Source organism: Caretta caretta, chromosome 2, assembly GCF_965140235.1.
Source record: "Caretta caretta isolate rCarCar2 chromosome 2, rCarCar1.hap1, whole genome shotgun sequence".
Classification (NCBI taxonomy): domain Eukaryota; kingdom Metazoa; phylum Chordata; order Testudines; family Cheloniidae; genus Caretta; species Caretta caretta.
In genome coordinates, this window is record NC_134207.1 from 191716123 (window position 1) to 191738840 (window position 22718).

At 39.5% G+C, this 22718-nt stretch overlaps 1 protein-coding gene across 1 annotated transcript in view; it reads left to right on the forward strand.

Moving 5' to 3' along the window:
• Window positions 1-22718, forward strand: part of MRPL3 (mitochondrial ribosomal protein L3) — a 63584-nt gene that overhangs the window by 25990 nt on the left and 14876 nt on the right. The window contains exons 7-9 of the mRNA XM_048838763.2: window positions 6657-6765; window positions 9110-9187; window positions 11423-11500. Of these exons, the coding sequence (XP_048694720.1) occupies window positions 6657-6765; window positions 9110-9187; window positions 11423-11500 (265 nt within the window). The remainder of the gene's footprint in view (window positions 1-6656; window positions 6766-9109; window positions 9188-11422; window positions 11501-22718) is intronic.

The window sequence follows — 22718 nt, forward strand, 5'->3', positions numbered from 1 at the left end:
GAATGCATCCGATGAAGTGAGCTGTAGCTCACGAAAGCTTATGCTCAAATAAATTTGTTAGTCTCTAAGGTGCCACAAGTACTCCTTTTCTAATTTGTGTATGAAAGTGCAAATTAAAGGCCCAATCTGGCAAACCCTTCCTTAAAGTTAATGGGATTATATCCATGAGTACAAGCTTACAGGATCATACTTTTCTTATGCCTGATTTGAGTTTGTATTAAACTATAATTGTATTCAGTTTAAAATTGTGCACAGTGTTTGGAGAGGTTAGGTCTTGTTCAGTAGATACAGAAACGGGAAGTCAGGATATGAGACCTTGCAGGAGTTCTTTGAGTCAACCATAAATCAAGTGGTAACTCCAATTAATAATGAAGCAAAACGCCTAAAAAAGGGGAGGTTTGGCCATTATTTTGTCATGTATGCCTTAAGAACAGGATGAGAATGTCAACTGATCACATTCTAGAAGAAAGATTTATACTGAAGTGTGGTACAGCTCTAACTCTGAAATATTTCAATCATCTGATTCATCTTGCCCACTCAAAGTTCAATTTCAAAATGTGTGTTGAAGAGTGGCACATGAAATGGAGCACCTTTCGAGGAAGTGGTGACCCAGCTAATAGATTCACATTGCTTTGGGGATTTATTCCTGTTTCATTAACTGTTATAAAATGTTTATTTAGGTTTAACCTCAATAGTATATATTGTTGTGTTCATATATGTTGTTAGTAGCTGTACAAATTCACTTATGATGATAGGCCATTTCAAAACAAATGTATTTGAAATTAAGACCTTGTCCATTAAATATGCTTTAAAAAGTCAGCAAGATTAATGTAAATACTGATTGAGGCACTGACAGATTTCAAAACAATTTAGAGACAGGGAGGCTTAAATTATATAGAATTCAACTCTGGTGTTCAGTAGTATTTTGTGTAGGAGAATGACCTAGTAAATTTTATTAATTTTTTTGCCTTATTATTTGACGTGACTCATTAGTTATGCTGTATTGTTTAGGATCACATACTCGTTCAGATTGGCAATGCACACACACGTGGTTTTTGTTTAAAATAAAACTCTAGGTTGTAGGACCCTTCCATTCACTAGAATATAGTACAGGTAAAACCGGGTAACTAACCTACTTAAAAGTACCAGTAAAAAGGTGTCTTAAAAGCCTACTAATTCTCTAATTGCTGTAGTATTTTTTTTCTTTTCCTTGAGTTACTAGTATGGGACCTGATCTTGTGAGGTGCTGAGTACCCTCAGCTCACATTAGTTTCAAATCACTCTGGACCTTGTAAGGTCAGCCCATAGGTTAAAATCCTTCTTAAGTGGCAAAAATAAATGTAGAGGTTTCATGAAAAATCCATTTTGTGCATAGCAGAGAAGCACACAGGTTTGTATAGATTGCCATCTCTGTTCAAGAAGGGCTCAGATTAGAACAGTCTCATGTTGCTAGCAAGGATCACAGTGGATTGGCCCCACGAGCATGGATGTACCTATACAGGTCCTTTGCACTAATTTTGACTTAAACCATTTGTAATAGTCCCTTACTTTAAATAATACTAAATCTGAATTGTTCTGTATTTTAAAAAGGGAAATGGACAGTTAAACCTCTAAAACAAACGTAGCATAAGAAAGTGAATGTGACTGGGGAAAAAATATACATTGCTCTGTGTAATGTTCTTTTCCTGCAATGTAAATTGACAGAATAAATGATTGTACATTATAAGTGCTTAAACTTACTTCAAGATGAAAGGCAACTTTTTCTTCTGTATAAAAAGTATTACAGGCAATGTGCAAATCAAAATATTATGTCCAGAAAGGCTATAGGGCAAGTTGCTCTGGTAAAGCAATTCAAAGGTCTCCATTCCATTCTTCACAGTGCAAAAAGATCTGATGGAAGAGCCATGGTAGACCTCAAAGCACTAAACACATATATTGCCTCCATTGTGAAACTAGAAGAATTTCCTTTACATTAGCCAGTGTAAGAGAAGGATTTTTCAGACCTCCATGAATAAAGAATACTTTCATATTCCAGTTCAACACACTGGAAATTTAAGATTAATCAGAACACTATTCTTTAGTCTGTCCATGTTTCCTGTAAATTCATTTAGGGCCCCAATCCTGCAAAATTTGAGCGTTTGTTCAAAGTGATATATATGCATAAGGAAACAATTGGATTACAACTGAGAGCAGAAAGTAGGTGAGTGCGGTATGCTACTGCATTGCATAAATTATTAAAAATGGGAAACGTTATCCCATAGTACAAGCAGCACTTGCTGAAAACAAGTCTTCTAGTACATACTGGAGTAAACGATTATTCCTGGAGTGCTGCCCCTTAAATATATACACTTGGTGAAATTGCTTTTTGATTTTTACTTTTTGAAAGTACAGTTTACAGCAGAGTAGATAGTTTGTGTCTAAACAATTGGCTTTCTGGATGAACTATTTGAGGTGGATGTTCAGTTTCATGACACATGGGATTATGCTGCTTGATTAAAGTTGACAGGACCATTTTATTTGATACTGGTTTCTTCAGATGTTGAATTTTGGTTTTTATTAATGCCTTTCTGCTGCTGAAGAACTATGTCCCAATTTCTCTGTGTGGTCACTGTTCACTTATAATGAGACCTAGTTGCTTTGGAGTTTGGTTATTTACTAGGTCCATCTTCCTGCTAGAGATGCCAGAAGTGGCCTACTTACACTGCAATAATAGATAACGTATTTTAAAGAGAAGAATAGAATTTCTACAGAACATACATGTGAGACTTCAAGTATTCCCACTTCTGATTCTTGTAAGTTACAAATTCACAGATATTTTTCTGACATTGCTGCAGAGAAAAAATAAACTCTGAGATATTAAAGCTAATAAAAATTTAAGAATTATATTCTGAAGTTAGTTCTGCTTGCAATAATAAATTAAGGTGGAAACTTGCTGTGATAAGCTTTAAAAATTTCTCAGATATATGGTATCTGATGTAAGCTTTGTGATTTTGAAGACATGTTCCATGTTTGACTAGTTTTGTTGTAGTTTTACGATTTTGAAATTGATGTCAAATTAATTTGTATAATAATGTGAACTATGAATGTTTGCAGAGTAAGTAGTTTTCTGACTAGTTTTAATGCTATGATTTTTTATAAGCAAGAATGTAAACAGAAGTTCCCCTCATCCAAACCATGTGTGTAAAAATACTCATACAAATACAAGACCTTAAAGTTTTTTACCTACGCATTTTCTCTTAGAAGCCTCTGAACAATTGAACTAGTAGGATTATGACATCACAGGTAACTAATAAGAGAAAAATGAACAAACGAGTTGGGAAAGGGATTTTTAATCAGACTGTTAAATTTTCTTGTCTGTATTTTATTAACAACTTGTTTTCGAATAGATGTAAATCTTTTATATTAGAAACCATTACAGGCAAGAACTGCTCTTTTGAGTGTACTTTACAGTGCTGAGTATACTATTGGCTCTAAACAAATAACCCACTCCTGGCAAAATGTTGGGAGAAAGGATCTCTTTGTGGAAGCTTCAACACTCTACCTGTTCAACTAAATGATAAGAGGGCCCTCCGGTTCTCTTGTAGTCTTAGTATTCCAGCAAAAACAGGGAGGATAAGACTTGATTGTCCTGATATTTGTAAAATAAAAAAATATCAGAAAAAATATTAATCCAATACCACCACCACCTCCGTGTACACATGTACACAACACTTTCAGGGCTTCTCTATACAGCAGAAAAGGCAAAGGGAAACATTGGTTTGTGCAAGCTACCTTTTAACTGAAAGCTGCTTCATTTAGAACACTTATTTAAATTAAACTTAGCCATCTTTGAATTTCATTATCATTTTATTGCACGGTGTTTGTAGAATCTATAAAATGTATATTAAAAATCTATTTCTGATTTGCAAACATTGCTCCCCATATATCAGCAAATTCAGATTGGATGGCTGTTCCTATGTGTGCAGCAACTTAATGTGAACTTTAAGACAAATGTTAACAAGTGTAGATCTGGCATATGAGCCCTTTGTCTTAATACATGTCACTCTTAGTGCTATATATGAAATGTCTTAAAATAACGCCAATTTTTACCAATAGATAGTTGTGTGTGCTAAATGATTGTATATCATACAAGTGGCTTGTACATCAAATCGCTTAACAGTTGACTCCACCTCATGTCACTGACCAGATTCATTTATTATTTTAACTAAAACTGTATTAAAGGCTTTTGGTTTTGTTTGTAAAGTGGGCTCTGATTTTTTTAAATACAGGTTGAACCTCTCTAGTTCAGCACCTTCGGGACCTGACTGGTGCCGAACCAGAGAATTTGCCGAACCACGGGAGGTCAATGTAGAGTGCCCGTGGGTCTCCATACGTGCAGGAAGTAGGGGTGTGGGAGGTGCTCCAGCACTCTCAGGCTTTGCGCCCAGCATGGCCCCTCGCCCAGGGGCTCTGCTGCCACCCGGGGTCCCAGCCCCAGGTTCTCCCCCTTCCTCCTGGAGCTTGAATGCCAGGAACCAGCTGTTTGCGGCACTCCAGAAGCGCTAGGAGGGAGGAGGAGGAGTTGGTAAGTGTGGGGCTGCTGGCTCGCGAGAGGCGTGGGGGGAGGAGGGCAGAGGGGGTAGCTTGGCGCCCTTGGATGCTCCGCACCCACTAACATTTCCCTATGAGTGCGCCAGTCCCGGAGCAGCCACGGAGCCAGCACCTATGCTGGACCACGGATGTTTCTGGACCAGAGAGTGCTGGATTAGAGAGGTTCAACCTGTACCTGTAAAACCCCTAAGTCAGCAAGTATTTTTCTTTTAGTTGCCTGAATTAAACTGGAAATTTCCCATGTGATTTCACTTCCATCTTTCAATGCTTATTGAAAATGTTTCTACTGTACAAACTATAACAGCATGACATATACTAGTATTAGACTGAGAAGAAATTTATAGCTACTCTACTGATAATTACTACCAATAGGGGTACTGCTTCATGTTATCATATATTGTTAAATTGAGCCAAATTATTTTAACTCTGTGAGAGAAGCTGCTTTGTATGTGTTGGGAAAGAGAGGGTTGGTGAGATGGTTAAAATCACTCTTTTTAAGGCCCACTTCGGTGGAGCATGTGCCTAAATTTAGGCACATAAGTAGTCCATTGACTTCAGTGGAACAACTCTTATGCTGAAAGATAGGTGAGTGCTTAAACACCTTCATCCACCAGGGCCAAGTATGACTTTATGTTGTCTGCTTAAGTTATGTTTCGACAGTGAACTTTTGCAACTCCTTATACCAATAATAAAAAATCTGTTACTGTGTAGATTGTTGCCAAGCAATATTGTGAGCTGCTGGATATTTTTCCCCCTGAAGGCTCTGAATAGTGCATGCCTGTACTTGTAATGACTACATTTAAATGAGCACATCTCTTAATGTTTTTTTTCAAGTTAATATAATTGAAATTTTATCCTCTTTATGTCTTGCAGACATCCGCAGGTCATATAAATGATCATTGGAATACATTGAGGAGTAAATACACTTAGTGCATATGATTTTCTTTTCAGAGAACTGCCTGTTTAATGCAGAAGTCAGATGTTAGACAGAACATTTTTATACTTAAGACTAAAGTGCATTATATTCCGACTGTAGCTAAATTGCTGCATCTGGCCATACAGTAGATGGTAAATCTGCACAACATTCACAAATTTTATCATTAACACAGAATTCAGTCTTAACTCTGGATTCCCCAGCATGAGAGGAAAATGTAAAAAGTTGTCAGTGTTTGTAAAGGGGGAAGGCAGCATTCACAGTTCTCCTCCTCACTTAAAGGTTGTATTGAGATCTTTCTTTATTGATTGAAGAAAAGGTAGTGTGTATATTTTCAGGCTAAAATGGTGCACCCTTTTGGTCCAAAAGCTTCTGGATGGTAAAATATTACAGGTTAAACAATTATTTTACTATTCTTCTAGTTTCCTCATTGGTAAAAACCATTGATACTTCATTTGAAATCTGACCACATGATCTTTGAGCTCTGTGTAAATGCGGACTTCAAGGTGTGTAAAATTATCATTCAGGTTAGAGAAGATTAAGGAAAGAACCACAAGGAATATTTAATTTCTAGACCATATTTCTTGAATCAGTCCAGATCTGATCATTTAGACATTTTTGAAGTATTTTCATTGTTGCTTAGACCTACATTTTCAAAACTTGATTTTTATGTGATAAGTGTTTTGTAGTTTGGGAAGCAAAATGTTGTTTTGTTCACTGCAAGGCTCATCATAGCAACACTTGAGCCTCTCCAGTCTCTTGCTTGAGTTGCAAAGTGTAGTTTTTGAATTGAGTTTAGATTTTTCTTCCTTTCTGCTTCTAAACTCAATTGGTTGGTGACACTTAATTTACAGTATTTTGAGATGAGGACCAGTACAGCAAGAAACCTTAGTGTATGTTGATGAAATTAATCTTTTGCCTAGCTGACTCTCCTCCACTGCCTCTTTCTCCCAAAAGCAGCACAAGTAATATAATATAATCAATGAAGACTTTAGAATATGTTTTGGTTGATGAGCTTTACTTAAGGTGAAAGATCGGGAGCCTAACTGGACCTCTAGTTACTGTGCCAGAATCTTTATTTGTTTGGTAATCTATTTGAAAGCAAATTTAATTTGGCTTTGTTTATTTTCAGAATTGGTAAAGGATTTCAAGGAGTCATGAAAAGATGGGGATTTAAAGGCCAACCGGCCAGCCATGGCCAGACTAAAACACACAGAAGACCTGGGGCAATATCCAATACTGTAAGTAGTTGAACTTCATTTATCTCATTTTAGATACTCTTCACCACCATGCTTTGGAGTAAAACTTAGTGCAGGGGAGAGAGCTGTGTGTTTTAAAACAAACCATTTTACAGTATTTAGACATGCGAAAACAGACCCGTTATCCTTCTAGTCTAGTGTCTTGTCTGACAGTACCAGATGCTTCAGAGAAAGGTACAAACAGCTACATAGACAATATATGGAATAACATGTCCATAGAAGTTTCTTCCTAACCTGAGGTAGTAATGTTTTGTTTATATTTTGGTACATGAAGATTATATTTTATAATTTTTTTAATTTGGCTAATAGATATTACTAAACATTATGTTTCATAATAAAGTAGGGAGAAATAAAATCCACTCTTAAATGAATGCTAAGAGGGATCTGAAATCTCTTTATAATTTCATTTATGTAACCATTGTCACAAGCCAAACCTTTTGATGTTAGATTGGAAGGGTTTGGGCATTTTGCCTTATCTGCCAAAGATCCAGCTGGTATTTTGTTGACTTGAAGGGTTTACAGTGGAATTTTATCTAGCTTCTTGAACTTAACTAGCTTGTATAGTCCTTATTTAACAACTCTTTCAAACTATAGCATTCAATGCTAAAATAAAGTGTGCTTTGATTTATTTACATGCTTCCTTATTATTAAGAAGTCCATTCCCTAGATAGGTGGTCTGGACTTTACAGTTAGACGCTTCTAATTAAAATTACTGTAAAACTTATATTTATCTCGTATAGAAACTTTGGACCTGTGAAGTTTGCACATTATTGGGACTAAACTTGGTGTTATATAAACAGTTGTATTATCTGAATGCCAGGGAACCAGAGCTGGGACCAACAAAGCCATTGTACTGAGACCTGATTATGTCGTCTTTTTTAAAAATTTCCTGGAGTGATTTTTAAAAAAATGTCCAAAAGAATGGATGAAATGATTAATGACACTTGAGAAAACTTCAGGAACAAAATGGTACTGTGCTGCACAAGACAGGCCGCATAAGACTATAGGAACAACTAGTACTGATCTCCATTCCAGCTGCAAATTGGGCTGCTAAGCTCTACTTCTGGCATTTTTTTTCGTATAATGCTGGAAAATTTGATTTTTTTGGCCATATAACACTTTGTTTAGCAGCTGGTACTAATCATTAAGAAACCTGAAGTAATTCTTGTGTAGGTATTCTGAATTTCATCTGGGTTTGTGCCATTTGTAATTTCATGAAACAAATAGAACTAGACTAGGAAACTAAGAAGTAAAGAGGGAAGATAAGATGACCAGGGCAAAATAATGTCCGTGATGTTGGATCATATCCATATGGACCGTTTTTACTGTGGGTTTCATTTCAGTGTTGAGTACAGGAACATCCCCCATTAGCCTTACTGCAGTTGATTCTCTGGGCTCATGGCTTTGACACAAGTTAAAGAAAAAGAAACACTACAAATGCACATGGGAAGGAAGCAGCAGAGAATCCTAGATGATGGTATGGAAGTAGAGACAACCTTCATTTTGAAAACATACCTTCCTATTAAAAGGAAAAGAAACTAAGGGTGAGATTCTCTGCTGCACATCTAGAAGACAAAAACCAGAATTCGGACCAGGGTGAAGTGGGCTAAAGTGACTTTAAGCCATTTTTGCACCCTCCTGATCCTAGGCTGCTGAAGGGTCTTGGAATGGGCCACAAGGTAATTTAGAGAGCCTTGAAAAGCAGTCTACAGCAACCTCCCTGAGCTGTGCTATGGGAGGCAGTGCTGCATGCCGCAGCCCTCCTCTGGCACACCCCCTGCTCCAGGATTTATCAAAGGGGCCTTGGATAAAGGCTTGTGGCAGGGGAATCCTCTTTTTTTCAGAGGGCTTTTAGAGCTCTTACCCCTTTTTGACCACTTTACCTGATGTAAAGGTGCAGGAGTGAGGATGTTACCTCAGATCTGTAAACAGCTTTGTCAAGGCTGGAACACCCTGAATTGTTTCAGTGTAACTTGACAGTGTATTTGTACGTTGCGCAGGAAGTCTCAGCTTGCCATAATACAGTGAGTCTACACTATTTCCGATGACACACAAACTTTGCGCACCAGTAGGAAGCATTTAGAAATGCGAATCAGTAATGGGGATCTTCAGCACTGCAAATACCATCTTTAAGATTCCTCTTGGTGTCAATTTGTCCAATATGTGAAACAGTCTACGTTAACAAATGTAGCTTTCTCTGTTTGAATTTGTAATCTATCTTCCTTATCTCCATGAACTTTGCCAGGAAGCTTTATAATTGCTACCCCTTTCAGTTTGCAATAGTACCTTTTGTAACTATGTAATTTTTGGCCCTATTTTGGTACAGAATGCTGGCAAAGTTTTCCGTGGAACGAAAATGCCTGGGAAAATGGGTAATGTCTACAGGACCGCTTTTGGATTAAAGGTGAGTTCTAAATATAGTAGTCACGTGTGGAGAGAGTTCACTCTATTTCAGTCAGATAATGAGGCTTGGCAGCTGCTAGAACACCATGTTATGCTGACAGGTACTAGTGACTGCTTGGAGCACAAACCTCTTTCAGATTGGGTGTGAACGCCTCCTTTAATTGCCATAACTGTCAGGATGAGTTAATCAGAAGCCCCCATCAAAGTCTATATCTATACTACCACTCTTGTCTGTATGACTTATGTCGCTAAGGGGTGTAAAAAACACACCCTGAGCGACATAAGTTTCACCAACAGAAGCGCCGGTGTGGACAGTGCTATGTTGGCAGGAGAGCTTCTCCCACCAACATAGCTACCGCTGCTCGTTGGGGGTGGTTTAATTATGTCAACCAGAGAGCTCTCTGCCGTCGGCATAGAGCAGCTACATGAGAGATCTTAAAGTGGCACAGCTGCATTGGTACAGATGTGCCGCTGTAAGCTCTCTACTGTAGGCATGGCCTAAGCCAAAAAAGAATGTGAACCCATCCAGATGTTCTTGCTGAGTATCGTTTTTTTGCGGAGAGGTGAGGGGAAAAGGGAGGCAGAATACCTAGAAACTGAGAACACCCTGAATGAAGAGGCAGAGCAGCTGAAAACACAGCGTCTAACCCTGGAAGAAATGTGGGGAGAGGTTTTTGGGTGTTGGTGCTGTGAACAAAAGAAGCTGTTTCCTGCTATTTGATTCTTTCTGCATTCAGTGACACAGGATTTTGTGCATTCTTTATAAATAAAACTTCATCAAAGAAATACCTCACTATCACCAATTTCTGCTCCCACCTGGAACATCCCTGGGGTCCCAGTCTTTGACTAGCTGCTTGGGTTGAAAAGGGGGAACACTCCACAGTGCAATATCACATTTCAGTCAGAACCCAAACTAGGCCAGCATAACTGGACCATGAAAGAGAGAGCCAAAAAGGCCCAAACAGCATGTGTCCATCCTCATCTTGTAACTTAAAAAGAAGGCATCTGCTCTGCTCCCCCATGTGCACGCATCCTAAGGGCTTGGGTTTTGGAGGTGGGATTGGAGTTATAGATGAGGCTTTAGCACACATGGTATATGCCTCACTGTCTTTCTGCGAGGCGGGCAGGAAAAGTACTTTTTGGAAGGTTACCAGCTGACTTCTTAGAGCCTGTGCGAGCTCTAGTTCGGATCCAGGCCAGGTCAGCAGTGCAATAAGTTCTTACAGTCTGGTGGCTGCCCCGTTCACTGCCCTGTATCAGATGAGGTTATCGTCCCAGTCCAGTTCCTGATGCACACATGGTCACAGCGCTAAATGGGAATGAAGACACGCTTACCCATACAGGTGACCTCTTTAGACAGTACAAGAAACATTTTAGTGCTGTGGTGGGAGGAAGTTTGTGCTGCTGTTATCTGGTTGGTGGATAAGTAGAGAACTTATATTTTCAGGGTGTTCAATTCAGCACTTTCACAAGTACTTGAAAAATTAGCAGCTGTTTGCAGTAACATTTCCATGACAAAAAGAAAAGGAGGACTTGTGGCACCTTAGAGACTAACCAATTTATTTGAGCATAAGCTTTCGTGAGCTACAGCTCACTTCATCGTAGCTCACGAAAGCTTATGCTCAAATAAATTTGTTAGTCTCTAGGGTGCCACAAGTACTCCTTTTCTTTTTGCGAATGCAGTCTAACATGGCTGCTACTCTACAACATTTCTGTGACACTTGCTTATCCTGCTAATTTGTCCCACAAGGTTTTGCTATAGCTCTCACTATAATGGGAAGAGAGACTGAAGTAAAATTGTGATTGCTAGATTAAGATCTGAGCTTCAAGGGCTGATTGAAGTCGGCAGACAGGCTCCTATTGACTTATGGTTCAAGCCTCAAATGTATTTGAGAGGTGCCAGCTCAAAGTTGAGTTTGATTCAAATGTTGGGGCAAATTTAGGACAAATAACATAAAAGGCTCAGTCACACCTCTTCTCCCCAGAGTCCCAACTTCTGCTAACACATTTGTGCTTCATTTTGCCATTCAACATGGGCATACTTATGCCTTTTGTATGCATACACAATATATTATAAAATATATTCCTACATTGCATAAGCATCCCAATTGCGGAGCTATATTTTACTCCACAATTGCTCACATTTACCAACTTTTAACTGGCTATAAATAGTAAATTGAATAAATCCTGAAACCATAATAAAATGCATAGGTTTCCATTTTTTTTAATCCTGCAGGTGTGGAGGATCAACACAAAGAACAACATTATTTATGTAAATGGTTCTGTCCCAGGTCACAAAAATTGTTTGGTAAAGGTACGTTTGTTTTTCAAGTTCTTTCATTTATCAAATAACTATTCATAATCTTGACAGTATTTTATGTGGTCTACATTTTCCCCTGTTTGAAAGTTGATTTGTAGTGGAAAATAGTTGTTTTTGCTCTTTATTTGTTTAGGATCTGATCTTGCACCTTTGAATCCAATGGGAGCAAGATTAGGACTGGGATGGAGAATAATCAGTAGAGATAATGATGAGTCCCTTATTCAGATTTGTTTTTGCTTTGTAATGGAAATGCCTATCGATGTTTAGCCTTCAGTACATTAACACACCTTGAATATGATTCTGTAATAGGTAGCTTCAATCTCGTGCATTTCTGTTTATCACTGTTAAACTGAGCCACTGGATTTGTTGGTGAGCTTTTCAAAGTACCTGCTCTGAGAGCTGTACTGATCATGAATGAACAGAAGTGTGGTTGACATCTGGTTAAGAGCAATCTGGTGTCTTGACCATACATGGCAGGAGTTGGAATGCTACCTTTTTGTCTTTCTCCAACACTGCTTTCTGAAAAACAGTAAAGGTGAAAATGGGGCAGCTAGTGGTCATGGGATGTTTTTCTTCTGTTAACATGCACAGAATACTGCCATTTTCTGCAGCATTTAAGGAAATGATCTCAAAATCCCATGAAATCTTCTCGGGATTCATAGGTTCCAAGGCCAGATGGGACCATTGTGATCATCTAGTCTGACTTCCCGTAATAGTTGGAACATGTGTATTTCAAGTATGCATACATAATTCTAGAAGCCATAATAGTGAAATAAAAGACAAGGCATGGGCAAGTCAGAAACCAACTGGCTCTAAGGACTCTTTCAAAATAGACTTGTCTTACTGCCTTTCTTTCCAACATTGCCTAAGCATATTGTAAATAGGTACTTGCAGGTATCTACTACTTGCAGGAAGTTAAGCCAGTTCCTCTGAGTTGGAGTAGATACCCAAAGACTCTCAATACCTTGTTATGTCTATATAGGGGTAAAACACCCACAGCTGTCCTGGGTCGGCTGACTCAGGATCACAGTGCTTTAGCTGCAGGGCTAAAAAATCAGTGTGTAGACATTCAGGCTTTCGCTGGAGCCTGAGCTCTGAGGCCCTCCACCCCGAAAGGGTCCCAGAGCTTAGGCTTCGGCCCAAGACCAAATGTCTATACAATGACTTTTTTTTTTCAGCCCCAGAGCCTGAGCCGTGCAAACCCAAGTCATCTGACCTGGGCCAGCTGCAGGTGTTTTATTTCTGTGTAGACATATCCTTTAAGATCAGTGACCAGAGAGACAGCAATAACAATTGGACAGATTGCCAGGTGTTAGTTGCACAATATATACTTACAGTGCATCAGGACAGGGGAAATTAAATTATCCACCTCTTGAAAATCTCTAAGTTAATAGTTCAGAAGGTTTGAATATTGTGATTAAGAAGTTCATGTTTCTGGTATGTGTTCTATTATAGACACTGAGTTTGTGATATGTACTGCACCGTTTGTGGAACAGCATTACAGACTTTTTTGCTTGCTTTAATAAAACAAACAAAACCCCTCACTTTAGAAGGGAAATGTTTCATTTTCTGGGGGGGGGGGGGAATAACATCACATCACGCATCAATTTTTCTTTTTTTCTGACTTTGGTCTCAAAATCATTTCAGAGTTGAGAGGCAACTTTGAACCCTGCTTTGGATATGACCTCATTTCCTAGTTTAGGAGGTGGATTACACAAATCAGTCTTTTTTTTTTTTTTTTAGTGAGGGAGGAAAGGGGGATTATACAGATGTCCAGAAAGATGTTTTTGGCAAATAAATCAGACTTCTCTCCAAAAGTAGTGGGCATGACATCAGTACTTTGGACTGTAACCGTGGGTGATTATTCATTAATTTAAACAGATGAAAAACCAGTCTTTTCTCTAGCTGCATTCAGAGGTTCTTGTCAATCCTGAGACACACAACTGAGGTTGATGTAGTTATGGTTAATGGGTTTGAGGTTCAATGAAATAAGAGTGGGAGAAGTGGTGATTTAGGCCTGTGGTACAAATAATTCTTCATTTTAAAACTATATATAACCCTTTTTTCTCTCTGCAGCACGAGGCAAAGGTCACTTGCTGATTTAAACTGGAGTAAATGGTGGATTCTCTTGAACTTGAAGTCTTTAAATCATGAGTTGAGGATTTCAGTAATTCAGCCAGAGAATCTGGGTCTATTACAGGAGTGGATGGGTGAGGTTCTTTGGCCTGTGGTGTGCAGGAGGTCAGACTAGATGATCACAATGGTCCCTTCTGGGCTTAAAGTCTATGAGTCTAAGTATAATTTTGTTGTAGGCCATTATTTTTAAGTCTTAATTTGTGAGACCTTGTCTGTAACTGGTGGATGAATAGCATACCATGTCTTTATGCTCCTATTTAATGATATCACTACATGAGAACTATAAATTGTCTCTTTTGTACTAAAATATATTTTTGCAAAAGATCTTGCATTTAGGTCACATCTTTGTGTCGGAGACAAGTATTTAAAATTGGTAAATACATAGATGGGCCCCATCACCTCAGAATCTGAATACCTTGTGAGATCTTGCTCACATTTTTTTATTTAAACTAAATGACATTAAAGATTAGACTTTAGGGAGCAGTATGACTGCTCAGAGCTCTGGTACGAAACTGCAGAAAAACCTGAGTGTCTCTGGATTAAGTTTAGAAGTGTGAGCAACAAGAGTGATGTAGTGGTGGGAGTCTGCTATAGACCACCGGACCACGGGGATGAGGTGGATGAGGCTTTCTTCCAGCAACTCGCAGAAGCTACTAGATCGCACGTCCTGGTTCCAATGGGTGACTTTAATTTTCCTGATATCTTCTGGGAGAGCAATACAGCGGTGCATAGACAATCCAGGAAGTTTTTGAAAAATGTAGGGGACAATTTCCTGGTGCAAGTGCTAGAGGAGCCAACTGGGGGGGGGGGGGTACTTTTCTTGACCTGCTGCTCACAAACCGGGAAGAATTAGTAGGGGAAGCAAAAGTGGATGGGAATTTGGGAGCCAGTGACCATGAGTTGGTTGAGTTCAGGATCCTGACACAGGGAAGAAAGGTAGGCAGCAGGATATGGACCCTGGACTTCAGGAAAGCAGATTTGACTCCCTCAGGGAACGGATGGGTAGGATCCCCTGGCAGAATAACATGAGGGGGAAAGGAGTCCAGGAGAGCTGGCTGTATTTCAAGGAATCCCTGTTGAGGTTACAGGGACAAACCATCCCAATGTGTCGAAAGAATAGTAAATATGGCAGGCGACCAGCTTGGCTTAACGGTGAAATCCTAGCGGATCTAAAACATAAAAAAGAAGCTTACAAGAAGTGGAAGGTTGGACATATGACCAGGGAAGAGTATAAAAATATTGCTCGGGCATGTAGGAATGAAATCAGGAGGGCCAAATCGCACCTGGAGCTGCAGCTAGCAAGAGATGTCAAGAGTAACAAGAAGGGTTTCTTCAGCTACGTTGGCAACAAGAAGAAAGCCAAGGAAAGTGTGGGCCCCTTACTGAATGAGGGAGGCAACCTAGTGACAGAGGATGTGGAAAAAGCTAATGTACTCAATGCTTTTTTTGCCTCTGTCTTCACGAACAAGGTCAGCTCCCAGACTGCTGCGCTGGGCATCACAGCATGGGGAGTAGATGGCCAGCCCTCTGTGGAGAAAGAGGTGGTTAGGGACTATTTAGAAAAGCTGGATGTGCACAAGTCCATGGGGCCGGACGCGTTGCATCCGAGAGTGCTAAAGGAATTGGCAGCTGTGATTGCAGAGCCATTGGCCATTATCTTTGAAAACTCATGGCGAACGGGGGAAGTCCCAGATGACTGGAAAAAGGCTAATGTAGTGCCAATCTTTAAAAAAGGGATGGAGGAGGATCCTGGGAACTACAGGCCAGTCAGCCTCACCTCAGTCCCCGGAAAAATCATGGAGCAGATTCTCAAAGAATCAATCCTGAAGCACTTAGAGGAGAGGAAAGTGATCAGGAACAGTCAGCATGGATTCACCAAGGGAAGGTCATGCCTGACTAATCTAATCGCCTTCTATGATGAGATTACTGGTTCTGTGGATGAAGGGAAAGCAGTGGATATATTGTTTCTTGACTTTAGCAAAGCTTTTGACATGGTCTCCCACAGTACTCTTGTCAGCAAGTTAAAGAAGTATGGGCTGGATGAATGCACTATAAGGTGGGTAGAGTGTTGGCTATATTGTCGGGCTCAACGGGTAGTGATCAATGGCTCCATGTCTAGTTGGCAGCCGGTGTCAAGTGGAGTGCCCCAGGGGTCGGTCCTGGGGCCGGTTTTGTTCAATATCTTCATAAATGATCTGGAGGATGGTGTGGATTGCACTCTCAGCAAATTTGCGGATGACACTAAGCTAGGAGGAGTGGTAGATACGGTGGCAGGGAGGGATAGGGTACAGAGGGACCTAGACAAATTGGAGGATTGGGCCAAAAGAAATCTGATGAGGTTCAACAAGGATAAGTGCAGGGTCCTGCACTTAGGACGGAAGAACCCAATGCACCGCTACAGACTAGGGACCGAATGGCTAGGCACCAGTTCTGCAGAAAAGGACCTAGGGGTGACAGTGGATGAGAAGCTGGATATGAGTCAGCAATGTGCCGTTGTTGCCAAGAAGGCCAATGGCATTTTGGGATGTATAAGTAGGGGCATAGCGAGCAGATGGAGGGACGTGATCGTCCCCCTCTATTCGACATTGGTGAGGCCTCATCTGGAGTACTGTGTCCAAGTTTTGGGCCCCACACTACAAGAAGGATGTGGATAAATTGGAGAGAGTCCAGCGAAGGGCAACAAAAATGATTGGGGGTCTGGAACACATGACTTATGAGGAGAGGCTGAGGGAACTGGGATTGTTTAGTCTGCAGAAGAGAAGAATGAGGGGGGATTTAATAGCTGCTTTCAACTATCTGAGAGGTGGTTCCAGAGAGGATGATTCTAGACTATTCTCAGTGGTAGAAGAGGACAGGACAAGGAGTAATGGTCTCAGGTTGCAGTGGGGGAGGTTTAGGTTGGATATTAGGAAAAACATTTTCACTAGGAGGGTGGTGAAATACTGGAATGTGTTACCTAGGGAGGTGGTAGAATCTCCTTCCTTAGAAGTTTTTAAGGTCAGACTTCACAAAGCCCTGGCTGGGATGATTTAATGAGGGATTAGTCCTGCTTTGAGCAGGGGGTTGGACTAGATGACCTCCTGAGGTCCCTTCCAACCCTGATATTCTATGATTCTATACTTATAATGTACTTAGCACTGCATTTTCTTCTACATTGCTATTAACAAGGGCCTTGAACCATAAAGAACTGTAAGTGAAAGAGTCATAAATGGTATTAATCTCACTGAGGTCTAGTTTAGCATGATATTGGGTTGCAAAATAGTTTACAGATATATTGGTATGAAAGAATGGAACAGATTTTTAAAATGGAATCATACTATCTGGGTTAATGTTCTAGTGAATTCTACATGAAAAACTGGAGTTTTTTGTACGTTCTCTTGCCCCGCATTCTCTATCTCCCTACTCCCCATGGGGGGGGGGGGGGAGAGAAGCAGGGAGAGAATGCATTTCTTATAGAATTAAGTATAAATGTATACTGTACCAAGGCTTTTGTTTTTTAAAGATATTCATTGGATAAACTGAAAGAAGCTATAAAAATACTTTGACCTTTTCCCCCAGGAATCTTTAAACTTTTAAAATTTTCTTTCATTAAAATATTATGAATAATAATGAAATGTGCAAGAAGGGGACATATACTAAATTGCTCAGTAGTAGGGCTGGGCAAATTTATTTATTTATTTTATTTATTTGGTTTGCTGTCAGTTTTGAGAAATGGGGGTGGGATTCTGTTTGGCTGAAACCAAATTAAAAAAGCCTGTCTTGGTGATTTTTAAAGGGTTGGATTCACAAAATGTGGGGGGGGGGGGGAAGGGAGGGGCAGGTTGTAATGCTGGTATTATAACAGTTAGCCAAGTTAGGGCACTGACCTCGTATGTGGGAGACCTGGGTTTAAATCCCCATTTCAAAGCGGAGGTTTGAACTCAGGTCTCCTAACTACCATACTATGGGGTATTCCGAGACGTCTGTCTCTCTCTCTCCTGGTGAAGCAGTTCAACTTTGTATGAAATAGCTGGGTAGTCATTAGGCCAGAGAGACACAGAAGAAATGACTGTTCAGCCTTGAGGTTAGGGTTCAAATCAATGCTCTTGAGCGGGGATTGAAACCCATATCTCCCACAGCCCAGTGAGTGCTTTAATGGTTGGGCTAAAAATTATAAAATGGGTAGATAGTACCATCACCACCTCTTCCTGCCATTTTGTGAATTTAGCCTGAAAAAAAAAAAAAAGCTGGCCGAAACTATTGGGTGAATTAGTGTCAAATTTGCAAAGAGTTTCAGATTAACTGAACTGTATGTTTAGGTGAATATAAATTGTCTTTTTCAAACAATTTTGCCCATCTCTACTCTACCTCACAAGAGGTGCTCAGTATCTCCCAAGAAGGATTCAGCCCTTATTTGGGTCAAGTAGGTACTTCTACCTTTCTGAATTATAAGACTTTTGCTTAGTTATCATAGCAAAGAATGAGAATTACAGTTCAGCAGATTGTAACAGGCCTTTCTGACCATTAAAATCTCAGATACTGCAGAGCAAGGGTATTCTCACTAGGAGAGCTTGTACAACTATATGTCTGTAAACTAAAGACAGATTTTCTGTAAGTTGTAGTGTTTGTCCCTGTTGCTGCTTTTTTGACCCCCTCTACAGTAGTAACCCTCTAGAGCTTAGTTACTAAATGAGGTCTGTGGGTGGAATTTTCAGAAGTACCCATTTGATTTAGGAGCACATGTCCTCTTGACTTTCTATGGGTATGTGTTCGTAAGTCACTCCAGGCACTTCTGAAAATTTCACCTGATATTCCACTTTTGAGCTTGGTGCAGCTCTCCTACTCTCTATAGTTCTTAAATTGGGAGGGATTAAGTAGCTTTAATGTTTTTCCTTACAGGAGAATTACTGGTATTTGGGCTACAGACAGTTTGTAAAAGGCCAGCTAGTCTCTTGGGCATGCGGTTGGGAGAAAACATAGGGTGAGGGTCAGGAAAGTGAACAATACACTCATCGAAGTAGTTGAGTGAAAATGTTACAATGTTTTCTATTTTCTCTTAGCGTTTTACTAAAAACTCTGTTGTAGTATATTAGTTGGTTTTCAATTTTTAAAAAAACTTACAAGACTCTGTTTTCACATAGTGATGAACTATACCACAGTGTGCATTAGCAGGATATTCCTTAGGCAGTTGAAGGCTCATAGATAGGCTCTCAAGATACCAGAGGTATGCACCAATTGCCTACAAATGCACAACATAGCAGTGGATTATTACTGTGCTAGAATGGGTTCAATAGTATAGTTTTTTGATATTGAAAACTATTTTAAAATTAATTTTAAGAAACACAGTCCTGTCACCGCAAAAGGCTCTGTTTTCTTCTTCTCCTTAGTCCAGTACTTGCAAAGAAAGATTCTGCTAGAAGAAAATAGTCTAGATGGTCACTTGCCTTGAAAGGTTATGTATGTGCCTGGCAGCTAAAGGGGGGATTATATTTTGTAAGCTCTTCTGAAAAGAGGTCTTCAAAAAATGATAGGTGGCTGAAAATGTATATATATAAATAATCCTAAAGGCAATTCACACAGTACTGTCAACCAAAAGAATGCTTATGATAATTAATACTCTTCAAGCCATGGAGTGTTGAACTCCAACGTGCAGGTCAGATCTGGTGTGCTGAATGGATTAATCTGGGCCTGTGATAGATTCAATCAAGAACATTCAGCTTTTTGTAAACAAAAAAAGCGCACACAAAAAGTAAATAGTTATATTGGGGGGGGGGAGGACATTTATTAGATAATCAGCATTCCTTGGAGTGTTATTTTGATAGTATAACCCTTATTGCTGTGCACACAATTCCAGAGAACTTTTATTAGATCAAAATAGTAAATATTGAGGCCATTTCACATAGCCCATATGAACTAACTAGGTTTCAGCTCTGGTTTCATAGATGAAGCTGCTTTCGCCTGGGGTGCCATTGTCTTGTCTTGTTTTAATAACAACAGGGTATCTTCAATAAACGTCTGGTGGCAGTAAAAATAGAGTAAGACTGGTTCTTCTTTAATCCTTGTTTTATGAGGTCATTGAGACTCAGAATATTGTATTCTATTTTCTGCCAGCCTACAGCTTTCCTAGACTTTAAGGTCAGATTTCACTCTAAGTGGATCCTACAGATTCATTTTCTGAGCAGTGGCTTTAAGTTGCTTAAAGAAAATCACCTGCCATATGAAGGTGTATTTAAAAAAAAAAATCTTGTTTCTCCTTTTGCAGTATTAACTTTTGAATCGCATTTTATTTACATCAGATAAGTCTTATTAAAACCCAGCACTGTTAGACTTGCAAACAAAGGGCTACAGCAGGGAACAATTTACTATTCTCTTTGAAAAAAGTGTACTGTAAGTGCAACATGCTGTGTCTCAGGGTTGGATCTTTTCCCTTGTCTATTTCCTTCTTTACTGAGCTGTCACATTCAGTTCGATTATACAGTATTCCCACTTGCATTTAGACTTGTTGCTTTCTTTTTGCTTTAAAAGCAGCCCTGCTCTTGAAAGCAGACCAAAAAGATGTTAAAAAGTCCTTGAGACAGCACTGCTTCTCTAGTCAGCAAAACTGTTAACAGGAAGCTGAAAACTGCTGAGCCAAACCACACTAGCCAACCTAGTAAAACAAATGCATGGAAATCTATAAGTGAACAGGATAACAAATTTCAATTGTGATGGCAGTCTCTTGCTGTGCCACTTAAGTGGATAGGTATTTGTTACATTACCTGTTTCAGTGATGACAAATTCAGTCAGTGGAACACTGAATTAAAATTTTTAATATAGTCCCTGATTTAATTAGAAAGGGGTTTTCCTTTTATACTTTACACTGTCCGTCCGCCATGGATGACACCTACTGACGTGCGTTGGAAGCTTGCACAAAGATCAAAGGCAAAATGTCTTCTTTATAGTTAGTAATGTTACTGGGCTTTATTTTGGGAAAATATGATGCAAGGTACTTTTAGGACTGCTTTGATATTTCTCCTTTTTTTTTTTTTTTTGGCAATTTACATGTGGAAGTATCCACGTTTTGTGTACAGACTGTGTTAATCATGTGCAAATTACATGCAACGGCACACTTGTGTTTGAAAATATGCTAAGTCACAGAGGAGTAACCTTAGCTTCCACCAAATTTCAGATGTCTACAAGTAGACATTTCGGAACAGGCAAATAAGTACATGTTGCACTTGCAATCATTTGAAATCATTAGACTTCAGGGTCAACACTTGATTGAGAAGAATAGGGTCAATTCACATTTCAAAACGGTTTCAGACTAACACCATTACAACCATAAATGCTACAAACTTAATATTTTTAAACCCTTGTTTTTTGGCAATAAATAGCTGATTACTTTGACATTAGAGCATTCTTTAGTTAGTACAGTATACAGTTATTACAAAAAATATAAAAATCACCTGCACAAACACATTCAGTAATTGGGAAGGGGGAATATCAAATCAATGAGTGAAGGAATGGGGCAGACCGTCTGATAAAATAGGGAACTAACTTCAGTTAAATTAGCAATAAACAAGTCCAGTAGAGTGCTGTGCCTGAGAATTAAGCCCTTCATGCCAAATGAAGAGAGGCTGCCAAATACATTGTCTGCCACATAGCCCTGAAGCATGTCTGTAGCCACTCAGTAGATGAGAGCTCCTAGGTCTGCGGGTTCTACCTTAGGAAGAATTTTCCAAAAACAGCATAGTGTGGCATACTACAGATATCAGATACCTAATCAAAACTAATTCCTTAGATATTACCTAGTGCTTGAGTCCCCACGCTCATTCTGAGGTTTATTGTAGTCATAAATCCAACTCATTGCTTCAGACACCTCCTTTACCGCCATCTGAATAAGCATCCTAAGGACGGGCTAGGATAAGCCCATTTTTTTGGAAATCTCTCTGTTAAACTCATTTGGTGGAATACCTCTTGCATGGATTTTCTCTCCTTTTCTCTCCCTTTTCAACTAACCTCTCTACACTTTTTTTTTCCTTATTTGGAGCCCACACCTCCTAACTTCCTTCCAGGATTCTTTGTCTACATTTACACATACTTTTTCTCTCTACTCCAGATTGAGAGTAGTTTGGTCTTATGGCAGGGGTAGCTGCCCTGGGACACCACCTTTCATAGGTTGCTTTGGATTCCGGTACAAGCTGCCTGTAACAGTCCTATTGAATGAGACTAAGCACTTGGTGGCTGGAAACCCCTCTTCATCTGAGCCCAGAATAGGCAGGAACATAGTAGCAATATTTTTTCGTAAGAAAAGAGGAAAGGGACAGTGCACTAGAGCCCCTGTCTGTTGCTTGGCAACCACTAAACCACCTTTTAGTGCACCTTGCGGATATACTGTGTGTGTGTGTGTCTGTGTGTATGTATATTTAGGAATACGTGTATCCACAATAGGTCCAGAATGTGACTAATCACATGAATTTTCAGGCCTTGTTTTCAGCAGTGAAAGAGTGAAGTTTCAGAACTGAATGCTGGTGAATCCCTGGTTTAATTAGAAGGGGCTTGCCTTTTATACTTTGCACTGAACCACGCAGGTAAATAACTTTGACAAAGTAATATTTCTAATCAGCTAGAAAAGCTTGCTGAATATAATTTAAAAAAAAAAAACTACTTTGAGCAAGAATGGAAGAACTTTTCTGATACCAATATGAGTTTGAACACTTACAAACTGGGATTTTTGATTACTGAAGCAACCTACTTCAGGTAATACCTATGTCCTTCTTTCTATTCCTTTTACTGAGATAGAGGGACTGGAACTACTGGCTGTTCCACAGATGTAATCGAGAAGAAAAGAGGCAGAATCTGCTCTGTTAGGAGCTCACGATTCTGGAGTTATCTCCCTTGCCCTATACACAAGTTAATCTGTTATATTCTTAAAGGGAAAGCACAAGACTATTTCCTTATTAAATGGGTTTTGTAATACCTGAGGGGGTATCACAATTTAGGATTTTTTTTTCATCTTTTGTTGAGGCACACAGTTGCCTTTGGACTTACTGTACTGATATATATCACATATAGTGAAAGCATGGATTCTTGCAAACACTAAGCAACCCTACTCACA